The sequence below is a fragment of the Solanum dulcamara genome, chromosome 4, assembly GCF_947179165.1.
Source record: "Solanum dulcamara chromosome 4, daSolDulc1.2, whole genome shotgun sequence".
In the NCBI taxonomy this organism is placed as follows: Eukaryota; Viridiplantae; Streptophyta; class Magnoliopsida; order Solanales; family Solanaceae; genus Solanum; species Solanum dulcamara.
This window is the reverse complement of record NC_077240.1, coordinates 75,581,208-75,603,931: the sequence shown is the minus strand read 5'-3', so window position 1 is coordinate 75,603,931 and position 22,724 is coordinate 75,581,208. Positions and strand designations below refer to the sequence as shown.

The 22,724-nt window shown below is 30.4% G+C and overlaps 2 protein-coding genes across 2 annotated transcripts; both read left to right on the top strand.

Moving 5' to 3' along the window:
- The first annotated feature begins 206 nt into the window (after positions 1-206).
- Positions 207-15,560, top strand: LOC129887614 (ABSCISIC ACID-INSENSITIVE 5-like protein 1). The gene is made up of 9 exons (XM_055962779.1): positions 207-296; positions 1,318-1,501; positions 7,035-7,090; positions 8,965-9,044; positions 12,256-12,487; positions 12,990-13,240; positions 14,770-14,841; positions 14,929-14,958; positions 15,235-15,560. The coding sequence occupies exons 5-9, from the start codon at positions 12,274-12,276 to the stop codon at positions 15,319-15,321; spliced, it is 654 nt and encodes a 217-aa protein (XP_055818754.1). The 5' UTR covers positions 207-296; positions 1,318-1,501; positions 7,035-7,090; positions 8,965-9,044; positions 12,256-12,273; the 3' UTR covers positions 15,322-15,560.
- Positions 15,561-19,029: 3,469 nt separating this feature from the next.
- On the top strand, positions 19,030-22,461 carry LOC129887613 (60S ribosomal protein L10a-1). The gene is made up of 5 exons (XM_055962778.1): positions 19,030-19,154; positions 20,349-20,568; positions 21,247-21,412; positions 21,915-22,120; positions 22,249-22,461. Exons 1-5 carry the CDS (start codon positions 19,150-19,152, stop codon positions 22,300-22,302), a joined length of 651 nt encoding a protein of 216 aa, XP_055818753.1. The 5' UTR covers positions 19,030-19,149; the 3' UTR covers positions 22,303-22,461.
- The last annotated feature ends 263 nt before the right edge of the window (positions 22,462-22,724 follow it).

Genomic DNA, 22,724 nt, shown 5'->3' with positions numbered 1-22,724 from the left:
TAGAAAAAGAAATAATTTTAGTTAAAAAATTAATTAAGAGATAATTAAAGGCGGTCGGAGTTTCCCAAGCATACCAAACTTCAAAAGAGTACAAAGTAAGAATTGTAACACTTTTAATTTGAGTGAAAATTGTTGGCAAGTGTCATGAACATGTCTACAAATAATACTCCTTAACTCTCCTCCATTTCTTCTCTTTTATACTTTAATCTTCTCAGATCTTTTGCTTCCGGTGCAAAAAAGAGAAAATTGAAACTCTCCAACAAAGAAAGCTATTAGAGTGCATCTTTTATCGTAAAGTAAGTGACCTCCTTCCATCTTTGATGATTATTTCTGTTTATTTATGAAGGTTATCCTTATATGGTGATTATATTTCTATTTATCACTTCAATTTTATGAAATATCTTGAAAGGGACTTGAAAATTTAATAAAACTATAATTTGATTTGTAAAAAAATCCTTTTATGTTAATTCTTTTTTCCATCTCTTCAAGAATGACTGGCGATAAGTTTTTTATCGTCTTAACATCAAGCTAATTTTTTTTAAAAAAAAATCCTAAATCAAAAATTGACTGAAGGTGTTTGTTACAGATAAAAAATCCTAAATAAATAATTGACTGAAGGCGTTTGTTACAGATAATTTAAGTCAAAATTGAATTTTCTCTTCTAGTTGTAAAAATCAGTAGGATGACTTAATGATCGTGGATGTACAATTTTATTTTTAGTTTATATGTTTTATAGCGATATTCATGTTTTGGACCAATTTATGAGTATCACAGCTATTTCACTAGATGCCTAATGTTTTTTATTGGATAAACTATCAATCAACTTCATTTACTAATATTTGACAGATAAAAAAATTATCTAGTGAATTTCAATATGTCAACTTTACCCCTAGGGATGGAAAAATCAAACCCAACCCGCACAATTTATTTAGATTATTGACTGGTTATTTACCCGGCCATTTATTAAGGCAACTCATTCCAGCCCATTAAAAATTAGTTTTACTCATGAAAAATCATGCCAAAATATTTTAGCTTAACTCATTAAAAATCTTGTAAAAATATTTATAATTTTTTTTAATTTGAGATGTTATATATAGTCATAATAAAGAGAAAAATAATTTTATTAGTTACTAAAATATTTTAATAGAACAAATAAAAAAATTAAAACTTGGTAAAAATTATGTTGGATTACGTCTAGACACGATTTAGGCCATTTTGACCAAGCACGTTTTGACCCGAACAAATTTGGATTTGATTGAATTTTGATTCATTTATTATCTTGACCCATTATGACCAAATTCGCTTCTGTGCGTGCAGCTTTGTGTGTTTCTTTGTGGAACAAATTTGAATACAAAGTTCAGAAGTGATTCATGCATGCGCCTTGTGTCGTGTTTTGTATGCATCTCTAAGTGTTGAACTAGATTGAGGGAAAAAAGGGCTGAATCTAAGGGTGCTAGACTACCTAGTGGAGTCAGATGGGGAAGGGTTGACCGCATTACAGGTACTATGGTCTGAAAACACCGTAATTGTGGGCATGTCGTTACAATCAAGTAGCATAATATCTTTAGAAAAATAAAATGTTAATTTTGGTTAAAAAATTAATTAAGATCAAATAATTAGAGGCGGAGTTTCCCAAGCATATCAAACTTCAAAAGAGTACAAAGTAAGAATTGTAACGCTTTTAATTTGAGTGAAAAATTATTGGCAAGTGTCATGAACATGTCTATAGATAATTCTCTTTATCTCTCCTTCTCCAGTTTCTTCTCTTTTATATTTTACTCTTCTCTGATCTTTTGCTTTCTGTGCAAAAAGAGAATTGAAAATCTCCGACAAAGGAAGCTATTGGAGTGCATCTTTCATCGTAAAGTAAGTGACCTTCTCCTATCTTTGATGATTGTTTCTGTTTATTTATGAAGGTTATCTTTATATGGTGATTATATTTCTTTTTATCGCTTCAATTTTATGGAATGTCCTGAAAGGGACTTGAAAGTTTAATAAAATTATGATTTGATTTGTAAAAAAAATTATTTTATGTTAATTCTACTCCCCTTCTCTCCGAGATGACCGGTGATAAGCTTTTTATCGTCTTAACATCAAGCTAATTTTTATTTTTAAAAAAATCCTAGATAAATAATTGAATGAAGGCATTTGTAACAAATAATTTAAGTCAAAATTGAATTCTCTCTTATAGCTATAAAAACTAGTAGGATGACTTAATGATAGTGGATGTACAATTTTATTTTTATTTTATATGTTTTATAGCGATATTCATGTTTTGGACCAATTTATGAGTATCGCAGCTATTTCACTAGATGCCTAATGTTTTTTATTGGATAAACTATCAATCAACTTCATTTACTAATATTTGACAGATAAAAAAATTATCTAGTGAATTTCAATCCGTCAACTTTACCCCTAGGGGTGGAAAAATCAAATCCAACCCGCATAATTTATTAAGGTTATTGACGGGTTATTGACCTGACTATTTATTAAGCCAACTCATTCCATCCCATTAAAAATTAGTTTTACACATGATAAATCTTATCAAACCATTTTAGCTTAACTCATTAAAATTCTTGTCAAAATATTTTTAATTTTTTTTAAATTTGAGATGTTATATATATGCATAATTAAAAAACAATAATTTTATTAGTTACTAAAATATTTTAATAGAACAAATAAAATAATTAAAAGTTAGTAAAAAATTGAGTTGTGTTGGGTTGGGTCTAGACCTGATTTATGGCCTATTTTGACCAAACGTGTTTTGACCCGAACAAATTTGAATTGGGTTGAATTTTGACCCATTTATTATCTTGACTCATTATGACCAAATTCTCTTCTGTGCGTGCAGCTCTGTGTGTTTCTTTGTGGAACGAATTTGAATACAAAAATTGAGAAGTGATTCATGCATGTGCCTAATGTCGTGTTTTGTATGCACTAAATTTGAACTAGATTGAGGGGAAAAAAGGGTTGAGTCTAAGGGTGCTATATAGACTACCTAGTGGAGTTAGATGGGGAAGGGTTGACCGCATTACAAGGTACTATGGTCTTAAAACACCGTAACTACGGGCATGTCATTACAATCAAGTAGCATAATATCTTTAGAAAAATGAAATGTTAATTTTAGTTAAAAATATTAATTAAGATCAGATAATTAGAGGTGGAGTTTTCCAAGCATAACAAACTTCAAAAGAGTAGAAAGTAAAAATTGTAACGCTTTTAATTTGAGTGAAAATTGTTGGCAAGTGTCATGAACATGTCTACAGGTAAAATCCTCCTTAAGTCCCCTTCTCCATTTTCTTCTCTTTTACATTTTACTCTTCTCCGATCTTTTGCTTTCTGTGCAAAAAGAGAAAATTGAAACTCTCCGAAAAACAAAGCTATTGGAGTGCATCTTTCATCATAAAGTAAGTGACCTCCTCCTAAATGTGATGATTGTTTTTGTTTATTTATGAGGGTTATCCTTATATGGTGATTATATTTCTTTTTATCACTTCAATTTTATGGAATGTCCCGAAAGGGACTTGAAAGTTTAATAAAATTATGATTTGATTTGTAAAAAAAAATCATTTTATGTTAATTCTACTCCCCTTCTCTCCGAGATGACCGGTGATAAGCTTTTTATCGTCTTAACATCAAGCTAATTTTTATTTTTAAAAAAATCCTAGATAAATAATTGAATGAAGGCATTTGTAACAAATAATTTAAGTCAAAATTGAATTCTCTCTTATAGCTATAAAAACTAGTAGGATGACTTAATGATAGTGGATGTACAATTTTATTTTTATTTTTTATTTTTTATAGCGATATTCATGTTTTGGACCAATTTATGAGTATCGCAACTATTTCACTAGATGCCTAATGTTTTTTTATTGAATAAACTATCAATCAACTTCATTTACTAATACTTGACAAATAAAAAAATTATCTAGTGAATTTCAATCCGTCAACTTTACCCCTAGGGATGGAAAAATCAAATCCGACCCATTTGATTCATTTAGGTTATTGACCTGGTCATTTATTAAGTCAACTCATTCCAGCCCATTAAAAATTAGTTTTACTCATGAAAACTCTTGTCAAAATATTTTAACTTAACTCATTAAAAATCTTGTCAAAATATTTTTAATTTTTTTTAAAATTTGAGATATTATATATAGCCATAATAAAAAAAAATATTAGTTACTAAAATATTTTAATAGAGCAAATAAAATAATGAAATTGGGTCTAGACCTGATTTATGACCCATTTTGACCAAATACATTTTGACCCAAGCAAATTTAAATTAAGTTAATTTTTGTCCTGTTTATTATCTTTACCCACTATAACCAACCCAAATTTATCCTAACCTGCCAAATTACCACCCCTACTTACTCCTATCCCTGCATGGCCACTTTCCTCTTCTCTTTGTTATTTTCGTTTCTTCAATTTTGGATTTTGCGACAACAACTTTATCACCTACATTAAATTCACCCCTTGTCATAAAATAATTATGGTGCACAGATATTATGTATGTATTAAATTAAGTTCTAAAGTAAAAAGAATTTAACATTTATTATTATTATTATTATTATTATTATTATTATTATTATTATTATTATTATTATTATTATTATTACTATTATTATTATTATTATATATTTAAAATTTCTTGTAAATACAATATACTTTTTCGGTGAAGGGAATTCAAATCGAATGAATCCCTATCCCTTTCGATACCCTAATTCCGTCCAGGAATGGATTTCCAGTTTGAATATACAATATATTTTGCTCTTCCTCTTTGTTGTTTTCTCTTCTCCAATTTTGAATTTTGTGACTACAAATTTATCACCCACACTAAATTCACCCCTTTTCATAAAGTATTTGTAGGGGTGTACATGGATCGGGTTGGTTCGAATTTTTTACAAATCAAATCAAACCATTTGTGTCGGGTTATTAAATCTATAAACCAAACCAAATCAATAAAATTCGGGTTTTTCGATATCAATTTTTCTCGAGTTTTTCGGGTTTTTCTGGGTTTCTCGGGTTTTTGATAGTATCTAGTAAAAAGAACAAAGCAGTGCTTCTTAAAAAGAGTTCTAGTACAAAATATCAACATATAAGATGGAGGCAGAACACTGTTTGAAGTTTTAACTTTATAATATAACTTTATAAGATGGGCTTTATTTGTATATTATTTAGATGGGCTTCTCAAGTTCAAATCTAAATGTAAGAAAGAAAAAAAATGAAAAATTTTTAAAAAATATTTATAAATTACATTTTAATAAATATTTTTATGTATAACATAATTTAAAAGTAGTATATCTATAATCGGGTCGGTTTGAGTTCGGTTTGACTTTTTTTAGTTAAAACCAAACCAATCCTATAATGGTCGGATTTTTTTTCCAAACACCAAATCAAGTCAAACCAAACCACTAGTCGGATTTTTTTTCCGGTTTGGTTCGGTTTGTCGGTTTGGTGCGGTTTATCGATTTGCCATGTACAACCCTAAGTACTTGTGGTATGATGATATTATGTATGTATTGAATTGAATTCTGATAAATTTATCTCAATAATTCCCTTTGGTTCATTTAATTATCAGATTTATCTTTTACAAGTTTCTTAAAAATTAGTAATTGAAGGTGCTTTTTGACTATTATAATCTTATGCATATCTTTCATCATTCATTATACTAATCTTTTTGATGAATATTTCTCTATTTATGTTCCATGTCCTTCAATCACGTGTTTGTACTCAACACATTTAAGTTTTCTATGTTGTGTATTCCATGTTTATTACTTTTTAGAATAATTTATATTAAGGATAATGGGAAAAATTAATTAAATATATCTTAATTTTTTTAAATGATAAACTATTTTTGAACTAATTATTTTTAATAAGCACCATAATTAAAATAGACTGGAAGGAGTACTTTCAAACAGATCCCTGCTCAAAATTTTGGTAAATATATTTACAATCTTCTCCTCAGTATTGCATAGCTTCATAGAAATATGTCTCTTCTGCACATTATCTCTCATGACTAACATCAACATGTTTTGTCCTCTTATGATGAATTGGGTTCTCTATCATATTCACAACACTCGTGTTATCACAAAATACTAAAACCCTTGCAATCATTACACATAGTTTTTTAAGGCGGAATTCATCGGTAACCATCTAAAGTTGGAATCAATTTTTACTTAGACATATCAATTAGATTTTGTTTATTTTAAACATCACATGTCATACTCCGCTATGTTATTTGATACTTTTTTTATAATCAGCCAAATATGTAAGGTATGTGCAACACACCCGCACGTGTCAAAGTAGCAATTAAATGAGGATATGTGGCATAAATATCAAAAAATAATTCTTAAATAATGAATTTTGAGTAGAAAAAAAAAGGTCAATCACTCAATGACATTTAGCATTTTTAAAATTCAAATAATTAAAGAAAATAAAAAACAACACACAACTCACCCTAGATTGTCTTCTCTACTACCCCCACCCCCGAATCCCCAACCTCTCCCCCACTCAAATCATCTTCCCCACCACCCTCACCATTCGAACCCCCACCCTTCCCCCACCCAGATCATTTTCTCAATGAAACACTTCTTTTCGGGTTTATGATTAGTTCTTCACTCAGATGCAAGACTTATCTTGTTCAATCTTTCTCAGTTATTTTTCTCTACTGATTCTATGTTTTTTCATAAATCAAATTAATTATAGTTTGATCTACTACAATTTTAGTTGTTTTTGTTTTAACTAATTAGCACCATTGGATCTATTTTCCATGGAAAAAGTTTAAGTTTGGGAGATGATGGTTGAAAAATGGGGACGAAGAAGAAGAAAAAAAGTAAAATAAAAAATGATTAGAGGCGGAGTTTCCCAAGCATAATAAATTTTAAAAGAGTACAAAGTAAGAATTGTAACGCTTTTAATTTGAGTAAAAATTATTGGCAAGTGTCATAAACATGTCTACAAATAAACTCTCCTTCTCCATTTTCTTCTCTTTTATATTTTACTCTTCTCGGATCATTTGCTTCCGGTGCAAAGAGAGAAAATTGAAACTCTCCGACAAAGAAAGCTATTGGAGTGCATCTTTCATCGTAAAGTAAGTGACCTCCTCTTATCTTTGATGATTGTTTCTGTTTCAATTAATAGTCAATTCTCGATTTATGAGGTTTATCCTTATATGGTGATTATATTTCTTTTTATCGCTTCAATTTTATGGAATGTCCTGAAAGGGACTTGAAAGTTTAATAAAATTATGATTTGATTTGTAAAATAATTTCTTTTATGTTAGTTTTATTCCCCTTCTCTCCAAGAATTAACGGCGATAAGCTTTTTATCGTCTTAACATCAAGCTATTTTTTTTTTAAAATCCTAGATAAATAATTGAGTGAATGCGTTTATTACAGATAATTTAAGGTAAAATTGAATTATCTTTTATAGCTATAAAAATTAGTAGGATGACTTAACGACTGTGGATGTACAATTTTATTTTTATTTTATATTTTTTATAGCGATATTCATGTTTTGAACCAATTTATGAGTATCTCAACTATTTCACTAGATGCCTAATATTTTTTATTGGATAAACTATCAATCAACTTCATTTGCTAATACTTTACAAATAAAAAAAATTATCTAGTGAATGTCAATCGGTCAACTTTACCTCTGGGGGTGGAAAAATCAAACCGAACCTGCTCAATTTATTTAAGTTTGGGTGGGTTATTGACCCGACCATTTATTAGATCAACTCATTCCAACCCATTACAAAATGGCTTTACTCATGAAAAATTTTGTCAAAATATTTTAGCTTAACTCATTAAAAATCTTGTCATTTTTTGGTATCTTCTTCAAATTTCAAGCACTAAAACTAATCAACACTATTTTAATATAATTATATCAACTTATCAAATTCAGTGCAATATTATTTCGATATCATTATATAAACTTTTCAAATTTTCAAGTCAGGTTTTATTTATATTATATATTTTTTTTATTAAAAATTTACATTGTTTATATTGTTACTTCATAATGTCCATGTATATCCTACCTCTCCAGACCTCTTTGTAGGATTACATTTGAGTATATTATAATTATTCAATTTATATAGTCAGCAAAAAAAAGATCTTTTTATGAAGTTTGCCTTTAGGCCCCCAAACCTGTTGAGACGACCCTATGGGGTAGGACTTGTGCACGGTACATGCACGTAGGAATGTTGCACACACAAAAGTGAATTTGAACCCCAGATTTGAAGGCTGTCCGTGTGTACCTCGTGCATGTGTGGACACTTGGGTAGTTTTTCAATTTGTAATCGATTGTGGCTTTGTCAGTATTTTTTTAATAAGACTTGTAATTTGAATTTAAATTATGTCTATCAATTAGGGATGTCAATTGGATAAGATAGGATCATGTGCCTGACACGTAATAGGGTGCTATGGTCTATTTATTGGTACAAATAGACTTGTCACAGGCAGATTGACTTTTGATCGAATTTTGTAGATTAAGTGTTTTGTGATTTTTTGTGGAACGAGTTTGAATACAAAGTTGAGAAGCGATTCATGTGCGTGTTGTGTGTTTTGTTTTGTATACATCTCTAAATGTTTAACTAGATTTAAGGGGAAAAATAATAGGGCTGAGTCTAAGGATGCTAGACTATCTAGCGAAGTCAGGTCGGAAAGGATTGACTCCATTACAAATGCTATGGTTTTAAAATACCATAACTATAGGGCATGTCATTACAAATAAGTAGAATATTATCTTTAGAAAAATGAAATATTAATTTTAGTTAAAAAAATTAATTAAGAGATAGTTAGAGGCGGAGTTTTCCATGCCCACAAACTTCAAAAGAGTACAAAGTAAGATTTGTAACGCCTTTGATTTAAGTGAAAGTTGTTGGCAAGTGTCATGAACATGTCTACAAATAGTCCTCCTTAACTCTCCTCTATTTTCTTCTCTTTTATACTTTACTTTTGTCAGATCTTTTGCTTCCGGTGCAAAAAGAGAAAATTGAAACTCTCCTACAAAGGAAGCTATTGGAGTGCATTTTTCATAGTAAAGTAAGTGATTTTCTTCCATCTTTGATGATTGTTGCTGTTTCAGCTAATAGTTAATTCTCAATTTATGAGGGTTATCATTATATGGTGATCATATTTCTTTTTATCATTTTAATTTTATGGAATGTTCCTGAAAGGGACTTAAAATTTTAATAAAATTGTGATTTGATTCGTAAAAAAATTCCTTTTATGTTAATTATGTTCTCCTTATCTTCAAGAATGACAGACGATAAGCTTTGAGTGAAGGCTTTTGTTATGGATAATTTAAGTCAAAATTGAATTTGCTCTTATAGCTACAAAAATTAGTAGGATGACTTAACGATTTTGGATTTACAATTTTATTTTTATTTTATATTTTTTATAGCGATATCCATGTTTTAAATAAGTTTATGAGTATCTCAACTATTTCACTAGGTGTCTATTTTTTTTATCGGAAAAACTATCAATCAACTTCATTTACTAATACTTGACCAAAAATAATATCTAGTGAATTTCAATCTGTCGACTTTACCCCTAGGGGTGGAAAAATCAAACCCAACCCGCACAATTTATTTAGGTTATTGACTGGTTATTGACCCAGTCATTTATTAGTTCAACTCATTTCAACCCATTAAAAGTTGGCTTAACTCATGAAAAATATTGTCAAAATATTTTAGCTTAACTCATTAAGAATCTTGTCAAAAAGTTTTTAATTTGAGATGTTATATATAGCCATAATAAAGAGAAAAATAATTTTATTTGTTACTAAAATATTTTAATAGAACAAGTAAAATAATTAAAACTTAGTAAAAATGGAGTTGGGTTGGGTCTAGACCCAATTTATGGCCCATTTTGAACAAACACGTTTTGATCTAAGCAAATTTGAATTGAGTTAGATTTTAACCTATATATTATCTTGACCCATTATGATCCGCCCAAATTTACCCTAACCCGCCTAATTGGCACCCCTGCTTGCCCCTATCCGAGCATGGCCACTTTCCTCTTCTCTTTGTTATTTTGCTTCTTCAATTTTGGATTTTGCGACAACAAATTTATATTCACCCCTTGTCATAAAATAATTATGGTGCACATATATTATGTATGTATTAAATTAAATTCTAAACTAAAAAGAATTCAACATTTATTATATATACATAAAAATATTGTCCTCATAAATACAATATACTTTTTCGGTGAAGAGAGTTCAAATCGAATGAATCTCTTTCGATACCCTAACTCCATCGAGAAATAGATTTTGATTTTTTATTGTTGTATATACAATATAATTTCCTCTTCACTTTGTTGTTTTCTCTTCTCCAATTTTGGCTTTTGTGACTACATACTTATTACTAGGGGTGTACATGGACCAGGTTGATTCGGATTTTTTACAAACCAAATCAAACCATTTGTATCGGGTTATTAAATCTATAAACCAAACCAAATCAATAAAAATCGGGTTTTTCGATATCAATTTTTCTCGGGTTTTTTGGGTTTTTTCGGGTTTCTCGGGTTTTTCATAGTATCTAATAAAAAGCACAGAGCAGTGCTTCTTAAAAAGAGTTCTAGTACAAAATATCAACATATAAGATGGAGGCAGACCCCAGACCCCACGTTGTGGAATTTTACTGGGTCATTGTTGTTGTTGTATAAGATGGAGGCAGAACATTGTTTGAAGTTTTAACTTTATAATAGAACTTTATAAGATGAGCTTTTTTGTATATTATTTAGATGGGCTTCTCAAGTCCAAATCTAAATGTAAGAAAGAAAACAAAAATTATGAAATTTTTTTTAAAAATATTTATAAATTACATTTTAATAAATATTTTTATGTATAACATAATTTAAAAGTAGTATATCTATAATCGGGTCGGTTTGGGTTTGGTTTGACTTTTTTTAGTTAAAACCAAACCAACCCTATAATGGTCGGATTTTTTTTCCGGTTTGATTCGGTTTATCGATTTGGTGCGGTTTATCGGTTTGCCCTGTACACCCCTACTTATTACCCACACTAAATTCACCCCTTTTCATAAAGTAATTGTGGTACGGTGATATTATGTATGTATTAAATTGAATTCTGATCAATTTATCTCAATAATTTCCTTTGGTTCATTTAATTATCAGATTTATCTTTTACACGTTTCTTAAAAATTACTAATTGAAAGAGCTTTTTACTATTATAATCTTATGCATATCTTTTCAAGGTGTTAACCTTACTGGAAAGAGACTGATATGATACATATTGTTGTTTTAGCTACCACTTACTATGTTGAAGAACTGAGTTCTTCAAATACTAAACATGAAGTAAATTGCATAATATAAAAACATAAGGAATTTTATCGTGAAAAACCCCTTGGTCAAGGGAGTAAAAGTCACGATCTACCTCCAAACTTCACTACACTCAGAGTGATTTTAAGGTTACAATTCTATAACTAAAGAGACTAACTTTAGTACCTTTCATCATTTATCCAATTGCAATAACCCCTTTCAAGACTACACCATGTGTTTATCTCATAAACCTAGTTTCTCAGGAATCATTCTTGCACTTAGAATCTTCTTTGCAGCTTCTGATCAACAATTCATCTGGTTCTTTCACTATGTACGAATAACTTCTGCAACTATGTTCCTCCAAGAAACTTTCTAAGGACCTAATTCTTCTTTAGTTGTTTGTCAATCATAAACACTACAGGTTCTTTATTAAGACATGTTAAGGACCTTGTTCACCTATAATTATTTGACAATCATTAAAATTAATTTCAGCTCAGCTCAACACATAGGATCTACAATATATAAAAGTTGTAATGTCTAAACATAATCTCAACCAGTATCTAAATCACTTTATTTCAGTGTACCATATATTTTGCTAAGTTTGCATGAATTCGTAGAAATTGTAGGTAGGGCTTTCAAGACAACATAATTTCATGTAATTTTAAATCTACCTCTTCTTCTTAATTAATACATTCACTTATTATGGTTTCTGGTTGACACACTACCTATGCATTCCAAATTATCTCAAACAACCAGTTTCTTGCATTTTATATCTTTGAATTATGCTACTTGAACCTTCTCGCACTTGTATGACCATACATCTATCAGCATCACATTTCTGAAATATTCATCTCAATCTTGTGAATGTATTGAACTTTAACGACCCAACATTCACTTTCACACAACAATATTATTGGTCTTATAATTATTCTATAGTATTAAAGACAAACCCCTTTTACTTAATTTGCAGAGAGTTGTTACTAAGGTAATGGACGTGTCTGAGGACGAAAGTGTTGGTTCCTTTAAGGTAGAACCACCAAAATTGCAAGCAGGACCTTCAATTGCTTCATCAAGCAGGCAAAAAAACACTCCAATTTCACCAACTCAAGATAAATCTAATGACAAGAAGATGGAGGACCTGCTCAACAGTATTTTGGGCATGGAAGGAAATGAAGTTGGGTCCAATTCAAATCTAGATGAAGGTAACTTATATTTATAGTACTATACTTTTTATGTAATTTTTAATTATTTCTAATATGAAAAAAAAAACTAATGTTTGTATTCACATATGCTCTTTTCATCCCATTTTAACAGTGATTTTAGCTATTTTCATATTCATTAAGAAAATAATATATAGAAGGTATAATTTACTGAATTACTCTTATTTAATAAAAGTATAGCAAACTCTATACTATTAGTGTGCTTTAACATATTGCATCATGTTATTCATTTTAATTTTTAGTTTACTAACTCTTACTTAATTTAGACCATCACATGTAATGATTTTTCTTAACTAATGCGATATTAGTATAAACACATTTTATATTCTTTGCACTAATTAAGCTCTCACTATGCACAAGATCTAGGGAAGAGCTGGACCAAATGTCTATTGTATGCAGTTTTACCCGTCATTTCTGCAACAGACTGTTTCCACTGCTCGAATAAAATGAAACAGAAATAATGCATTTTTTTTCATGGAAGCAGGACTAAATTTTAGTTATGGTGGTGATCAACTGATCTTTGAACAAGCTGCTAGTGATTTCAATGGAAATGATCAAATTGCTCCCGCAAGAGAAAATGGTGAAAATCTCAACAGTGCTGGTAGTGAAGCAGCAATAGCAGGTAATGGGAGAAGAAGGACAGCTACATTTGAAGAAAGAATACTAGTTGAAAAGAGACAACGTCGAATGATTAAGAATAGAGAGTCTGCTCAACGATCTAGGGCTAGAAAGCAGGTCAGTATACCTTTTTTTTTTCATCTACAAATTAAATGTTACGAAATTTATTAAGAGTTATCTAATGCCTGTGTTGTGTTGTGATAGTAACGACCTAAAGTAATAAATTCCCAAATTATCGACTAAACTCTTGAATTTTACACTACAATGAGTATATTTATTACTAATATACATTGAAGTCCTAGACTAATAGTGTATGCATATAGCAACTAGGTGAGTTTTGCAGCGTTCAATGGCCAAGACTGAATTTTTTTTTATCCGAAAAAATCATCTGTAGTTGAGGATGTTCATGAAGGATTAAGAGGGGACTATCGACTAGCTCTTGTTCGTAAGTAGGATCATCATTTCAGTGGACATGCCATCACACCATTCACGATATTTAGATGCTTCTGTAAAATAGGTTGTTTCGATGAGTGAATAAGGAAAAGGCGAGATAGATGATAGAAAAATCTTATAGGATGGGGGTTTTCTTAGGTGAAGATTCTAAAAAAAATTAGTATCAGAAGGGGATGTATTTATGGTAGAATTTGTGAAAGTGAGCAAGCAACCAGATGAAGGAGTCGAGACCTAGCATTAGTTAGATGACAAGGGAGGACAATTTTTTTCATAGGATTTGTTGAGACACCGATGGTCATGGTGTGAGGAACTGTAACTAAGGAATACACAAGGGTGACTTTGGAAATCCATCTTGTGTTGATTATAAGGACGGATAAGATTTCTCCAATTTGACGATGTTTTCACTCTGCTTTTCCATGTTGTTCATGAGAATCGAAAAAAGATTCAATAAATAATTCCTAACTGTGTGCATGACGATGATAAAGATCTAAGTCAGTTTGAATAGATTTAAGACTAGTTCGAATTAGTGTTGACTAGAACATGAAATTGAGAAAAAATAAAGTAAAAACATTGGATTTGTGAAACATAGTATAACACCAAGTGTAACCATAAAATCATCCAAAAGGTAACAAGAAATTGTTTACGACAACAATCATGTGGTTAACAATAAAATTTATAAAAAAAAATTAAATGTAAATGAATTAAGATCGATCAAGTTCATTTTCTCTCAGCCAAATCTCCAAAGAGAGGAAGCAAAAGAGGTATCAAAAGAGAAGCATCGTTAGTGTTATGATTGGCCTTGGTCATTCCTACTTAGGTCAAATAAGTTAAGAACATTCTCATCATCCCCCCCCCCCCCCCTCCAATGCCCAAACTGGAGCGTGCGTAATCATGAACTGGGAGTATATTTACAATCCCGCATGACCTGAAGGCTCCATATCGGATCCATGAGCCTGACTATGATATTATGTTAAATGGATATTGGGCTCAACGCATACCTCAAAAGTTAGGTCAAAGACATAATGATTGTTGATAAAGAGTGCGATTGGAATCTTGTTATGATCTGATGTGGGACATTCTCATCACATCGCGCATATAAAGAGAGAGAAAGTTAGGGAATTTTTTGTTTCCTTTCTTAAACTCAAACGTATCTAGTTACTTGAATAGAGTAATTATCTTTGCTAATGATGCAGGCATATACAGCAGAATTGGAGGCACAGGTCGATCGACTGAGAGATGATAATGAGATGCTCACATTAATTGTGGTAAACGAAAACATAAACACACCTTTAATTATTACTAACACCTTTAATTAAACACTTAATCTTTTTTATTTTCTTAACATGACCAAGACTCAAATTGCAACCACAAGACAAGAAGAGGTATGACTATTTCCTATATAAAATTAGTATATATGTATATTTATGGAAGATAAATATGTTTAAGATTAGTTTTATATCATTTTAATCTATTGAGAATCTAGTATCTCAGTTGATTGACTACCTAAATTAAATCGTCACCTTATTGGTGAAGTTTGATTCCCCATATTATAATCCCCTCCCCATTCTCCTGTCCCCTACCCTCAACTTTAGAAAAATAACATAAAATACAATTTTTTTAGAGTATTATTTATTTATAGCTATATGTCTATGATGTAGGAGGAGAAAAAGAAAGAAACAACAAAAGCTCAATGTGTGACTAACAAACTGAAGAAACTTAGAAGGATCTCAAGTGTTACATGGTGAAAGAACCAACAAAATCTCAATGGATGGCTAATAAAGTGAAAACACTTAGAAGGATCTCAAGTGTTTCATGGTGAACATCTCTAGTTTTTATTATATTAAGGATTGCTAAAGGATTATGGTGTTGTTATTAAATATGTTTCCCTTTGATACAAGTCTGTTACTCAGTATGTAATAAGTTAAACTAATGCTTTACTTTCTGGATTTAGTCTTTAATATAATGGACATAATTTAAACAGTAATGCTCCTTTCTATATATCTCATTTTATGTGATGTTATTTTATGTATGAAATTAAGATTGAAAGAATGAGTTTTTGAAATTTATGATTTTATATTGGTCAAATTTTTAAAATTAGCTTATTTTGTCAAGTGTTACTTTTGAAAGTGTTTTTAGAAAAAATATTTTTGGTGAAAAGTAGTTTGTGTTTGATTGCTTGGTTAATAAATTTCAAAAAAAAAATTAAACAACAATTAGTGTTTGGCCAAACTTTTAAAAGGTTCTCAAAGTGTATTTTTTCAAAAGTGTTTTGAAGAAAAAAGTATTTTGGAGAAAAATATTTTCTTAGTTTCTGAAAAATGGGTTTTGCTATTCCCCTTTTTCTCAAAAGTTTGATCAAACAAATTATTTGTTTACAAAATAAATACTTTTGACCTCCCAAAAGTTTGATAAAACATTCTATGGAACAAGACATATATCTCATTGAAGATAAAATAAGAAATTTAAAGTTAAGTTATTTTTAAATATAAAAATACAAGAAAGTCATATTTGCCCTTGTACTTAGTGGCATACGCAGGATTTTTCACAAGCAGTATCACCTTTTAATATATATATATATATATATATATATATATATATATATTATTTTGTAATTATTTTTTTAACTTTTTCTGGATAAATTTTCGTTTTGAAAATAATCTCATTAGAAATAATTATGCTAAATATATTTTTATATAAAATACCAAAAAAGAAAAAATAAAAGGCAAAAGAAGAAAAGAGTCATATTTGCCCTTGTACTTAGTGGCGTACGCACAATTTTTTGCAAGCGGTGTCACCTTCTAATATATATATATATATATATATATATATATATATATATATATATATATATATATATATATATATATATATATATATATATATAATATATATATATATATAAAGTTAGTAAATTTTTTCGACAAAGATGTGTCACGTGACATCCCTTGGGCTTTACTAGATCCACCCTTGCTTTGTACTCTCACAAATAAGTCATATTTGCCCTTTTGATCTAACTTTAGGGTCATATTTTTCCTTGTACTTTCAAAAAAGGTCTTATTTACTCCTATGATGTCAAATCTTCGTGTCATCAATATATTTTCCTCCTATTCTTAAAAAGGGACATATTTGCTTTTGTACTCTAAAAAAGAGTTATATTTACCCCTATGACATTAAAATCGCATTTTCACCTTAATTTTCTTATGTAATTTAGGAGACATTGTTTTCAATTAAATCTATTAGCCCATTTATTGAAAAAAATATATTGTCTCATTTATTAAATAAGTTAGTAAATTAATTGGGAGAAAATATGTTCTCAAGGATCCACATATGGATGGGAAAATTAAGGTGAAGCATGAGGATTTAACGCAATAGAATTAAATATAATATTTTATAGAGTATAAGACTAAATATGATCCCAAAGTTGGATGGAGAAGACAGATATGTTAGAAAACATGAATTTGATGTCATAGGGATAAATATGACTTTTTTAGAGTAGAAGGACAAAAATATTGATGACATGAGAATTTTAACGTTGTAAGGGGTAATTATGAGCCATTTTGAGAGTATAAGGGCAAATATGACCCTAAAGTTGAATAAAAAGAGCAAATATATTTAAAAAGTATAACAAAAAATAAATATAACTTATTTATAAGAATATAAGGACAAATATGACCCTTTTTCGATAACAATAAGCTATGACTCCAGCATAAAAAAGAGCACATTAATCCCGAAGCTGTGGATGATTGAGTCCTTTCTTTGCTTTATTTTAGAAATCCTGCTTTTCAGGGGGTCGTTTTCTGGTTGAAATTGTTGTTCTTTTATAGTATATATTTTGGAGCAGGAAAAAAACATGAAATAATGTATTACCTAAATTGACAAAGAGAAAGTATAGTGAAAAAAAATGTACTAGAATATTTTAACATTTAATATTCAATCTTTTCCTTACGTGTGTTTGATTTGACATTCTTTTTTAACATCTCATTCTCTTGCTCAGGGGTGTATATGAATCGGGTTGGTTCGGATTTTTACAAATCAAACCAAATTATTTGTGTCGGGTTATTAAATCTATAAATCAAACCAAACCAATAAAAGTCGGGTTTTTCGATATCAATTTTTCTCGGTTTTTTTTTGGATTTTTCGAATTTTTTCGAATTTCTCGGGTTTTTCATAGTATCTAATAAAAAACACAGAGTAGTGCTTCTTAAAAAGAGTTATAGTACAAAATATCAACATATAAAATGGAGGCAGAACACTGTTTGAAGTTTTAACTTTATAATATAACTTTATAAGATGAGCTTTTTTTGTATATTATTTAGATGAGCTTCTAAAGTCCAAATCAAATGTAAGAAAGAAAACAAAAATTATGAAAAATTTTAAAAAATTATTTATAAATTATATTTTAATAAATATTTTTTATGTATAACATAATTTAAAAGTAATATATCTATAATCGGATCGGTTTGACTTTTTTTAGTTAAAATCAAACCAACCCTATAATGGTTGAATTTTTTTTCCAAACACCAAACCAAGTCAAACCAAACCACTAGTTATTTTTTTTCTGATTTGATTCGGTTTATCGACTTGGTGCGGTTTATCGGTTTGCCCTGTACAGCCCTACCCTTGCTATCTATTTTTTCCTTCTACTTTTTCCTAGTTTAGGTTTAACTTGGCCAAACTAGATTTTTGTTTTCTCATTTCTTTGCTTCTTAACAAGTTAGAATAAGAACAAGAACTAATTAAACTTATGATAAAATTGTTCTGAAAATAGATTTGCAATTTAATACCTCATAACTAAATAAAATACTATATTACTAAATATATAAGATTTTTCTTTATTTGCCGAATATGACAACATTGTATAAATGGTAACAATTTTTGCAACTCTTTCGATTGGAAGTATTCAATAATCCTTGAATTATTTATCTTATCGTTTTTACCATAGTAATTAAACGAGTCAACAAAGTTTAAAACAATGGTATAGTTATGAATTAAAAAAAGGGAAACTTACATAAATATACAATATTAAGAAAATATTTACCATTTATAGCAATAATTTTTTTTTCACTGAACACTTATAATACATTTATAATACAGTTTTAATATATATTGCAGAGAACTATTTATAAAACATATATAATACAAGTTTTATAGATGAATAATACATTTATCACATATTCTAATAGACTTATAATACATTATATCAGTTTCTTACTATACAAACATAATATATATTTTAAAACACTTATAATTCATTTATATTGTATGCATAATTCACTTTTAATACAAGTGTAGATTTATTATAATATTGATATGTATTACTATAAATGATAATAAATAAAAAATATCGCTAAAATCAATAATTAATTTTTAAAAAGCACTCAATCAAGTAATTTTTTTCCAAAAAAAACATGAGTTGGGGTCTCATTTAAAACATGTACAAATAACAAGCCCATGTATGTGGTAGCAGACCCAATAAGCCCATTCAGAACTTTGCTATAACCCTCAACTTTTTGCCACCACTTCGCCGCTCACTAAATTCTGCAGACAGAATTCTTCCCCTTCTGCTTTGAGCCATGAGGTATATACACAAAGCTCCAATCTTTTTTTGCTTTTCCCTCTATTTTATGCTCTATACTTTTTATTTTGCACAATTTGACAATGTTTTGATCCTTATAGTTTTTTTAAAATGGGATCTGGGTTGGTATGATAATTGTTGATTAAATATTTATTGACTTTATAATGAAACTAGAGATGGATAGGTTGAGCACCACGATGTCTCAAGTTAATATCCACACCTATTGCGGGTAGGAAGTGACATGTATCCTGTGGAATTAGTTGAGGTGGGCATAAACGGGGCCAGACACCATGATTATAAAATAAAGAATGAAACTAGAGATGTATAATTTCTCTTATTTTGCTTCTTTTTTTTTTACTTGTATGTATAATTGACATTTGCTGATGTGGGGTTATCTTGAATGTGCAAATGAATGTGATGTAAGAAAAAAAATCTGATTTTTAAAGTTAAAAACATATAGAAAGTCGAGTAAAATTCACTGCTTTTGCAAGGTTTCAAGTTAGGTGTAGAATTTGGATTATTTTAAATTCAGTTTTGATAAGGTTAGTATGGTCAGTGTTATTTCAGTGTAGGGAGAAGGGTGAGACTTAGAGAATCAGTAGTTTGGAGGAACCCGGATTTTTTTTAAAGGATGGATTGTTGAGTGTTGAAATGAATTGGGCCTAAATAATGCCGAATGGGTATGGCATGTGAGGTTGCTGCGGCTGCTGGCCTAGATGTTGAGTCGTGAAACAAATGGAACAGAGAGGAAAATGGCCACCATTGATTCAATAGGTAGTAGGTTCGAGGGTGGGGTTTACCATGTCTCAAAAAGGTATGAAGCAGGAGCAGAGCTAGCATCCCGATTATGGGTAGCTTTGATGCATACCCTATATGTGTTGCATAAAATGACTTATTACGTATAAATAATTTATCAAGAACCCATTAACTTTCTTTTTTTTAAAATTCAGAACTCATAAACTCAAAATCCTAGCTCCGCCTTTGGGGAAATGAAAAGAGAGGTAAAGGAATGTATATAGAGGATTTATATAGTCAGTCCCAACTAGTTTGAGTTGAGGTATAGTTGATTGAGTTGTAGAGTTAAGATTATATTTATTTCTCTGCCTTTAGCATGACATATTGGATAAGTACTTTATTAAGTTTGTTATTTGGGTTAATTACCTTCACTTAACTAGTTTGATGTTGATTCTGCTACAGTAAGCTTCAGAGTGATGCCCTAAGAGAAGCCATCACTGTGATTAAGAATGATTCAAATGAGAAGAAAAGGAAGTTCACCGAAACCATTGAGCTTCAGATTGGGTTGAAAAACTATGATCCTCAAAAGGACAAGCGTTTCAGTGGTTCAGTTAAGTTGCCACACATTCCTCGCCCTAAGATGAAGATTTGCATGCTTGGAGATGCTCAACACGTGGGAGAGGTAATCCGCTTGAACTAGTCACTGGAATAATAATTGATCTGCATTTTTCCTGTATTCCTTATCTTTTACATTTGGGGAAGCTACTGCCGTACATTTGCATAAGCATCCCTTCGAGATTACTGTTAAGTTTTAGGTAATGGATCCTTAAGAGTCTTATACTCAATTTGAATAATACTAACATTGATCCAGTTAGTTTTCCTGTATTCCTTATCTTTTACATTTGGGGAAGCTACTGCTGTAAATTTGCATAAACATTCCTTCAAGATTACTTCTAAGTTTTAGGTGATGGATCCTTAGAGTATTGTACTCAATTTGAATAATTCTAACATTGATCCAATTATCTTCTTCCAAGCTTTAGTGTGTTAAAGCATTTGTTATCAAAGAACTCTTGAAATATTTCTGGTCAGTGTGTAGCTTTGATTGCACATGTCTTGGTGATCCTGAGGTTTAATTTTTAGACATATAACACAAGTACCTTGTATATTAGATAGTGCAATTTCATTTTTTCGACTGGCAGTTTCTTAGCTATGAGGTAGCAGCAATTTTATATGGAGTGGACCTGCTTAATCCTCAAAACTATTTGAAATTTTGTGGTTGCTAATGTACCTAAAGGCTAAAGCTACTGCTATAGATGATTTTGTGCAAGTGTGATCAAAGCTTGTTGTATTTGTTTTCCAGGCAGAAAAGATTGGTTTGGAGTACATGGACGTAGAAGGCCTGAAGAAGCTTAACAAAAACAAGAAGTTGGTTAAGAAGCTTGCAAAGAAGTACCATGCTTTCTTGGCATCAGAAGCTGTTATCAAGCAGATCCCCCGTCTCTTGGGGCCTGGCTTGAACAAGGCAGGCAAGTGCAATAGACTATTTTGATCTTTTAAGTAGCTGTAGAGTTTGTTCCGTTTACTTCTAATGTCATTGGTTTATGGTTGTACATATTTGTGGTCGTGGCTTATTTTAGATGAGAACTACTTCTGTGAACTCATCTTGACTTGTAAGTGCATATGTAAGAGCTAAGGCTCAACAAATCACCTTGTCCAAAACACACTCAACACTCTTACCGGCCACACTGACTAGCCAGATATTGATTCAATTTCACCTCTCTAATTCATCGGATTTTCACAATTAGCATTTTCGCAACAATTAATGTAGTATCCAACAGTCACAGTTGTGTGAGGAAAGTTGGTACATTTTTTTACTGTTTGGTTCTCATTAAGCAATCATGCCTCGACTTTTCACAATTGCAGCAGTGTAATTTAAAGATCATAAATGCTGATCTCACCTTTAAGTGGTTCATTTATTAGATCATTTTGCCCCATCTCTTAACCAGCTTTCATATCTTTGAAATGCAGGTAAGTTTCCTACCCTTGTTTCCCACCAGGAATCACTCGAGTCTAAGGTTAACGAGACCAAGGCCACTATCAAATTCCAGTTGAAGAAGGTGCTTTGTATGGGAGTTGCCGTAGGTAATATGGATATGGAGGAGAAACAAATCTTCCAAAACGTGCAGATGAGTGTCAACTTTTTAGTGTCCTTGCTAAAGAAGAATTGGCAAAATGTGAGTTAATTTAATGTCCCACTACTTTGTTTATCTACGAGCATTTACCTTATAGTTTCTTCGAGTCTGATCACCTCATTCAGCCTTCAAACTTATTACTAATGCCTCTTTGTCGTTAATGCTCACAGGTGAGATGTTTGTACTTGAAGAGTACCATGGGAAAGACTCAACGTATCTTCTAAGGATATTGTATTACAATCTTGGCAGTTTCAGGCGTTTTGTCTTGTATGCGCTATAGATACTATTGAATTTTTTGTTTAGTTGTACTCCTGGATACTGTGTTGAAAACTTGATATCAGTTTTGTGATGATTTTGCTTTTATTTTCTCCTTTCCAATGTTACCATCACCACCACTACCAATCCTTCTGTTAATTTTCTTCAAGATTGTCAACTTTCATATCTAAAGGAAAACTCAAATTTTGTGGTTCGACTGCTATTTAGACCTTTTTGCTTTTCAACTTTGTAGAATGTGGCATTGCTTAAGGTCTGTCGAGGGTAACAAGTCTTTACCTTAACAAGGTAGGGTTAAAGTCTGTCAGACCCCACTGGGTCTTTTGGGATGGTAGAGGTAAATTGTGTAAACTTTATCCTCTCACTTTAGAGA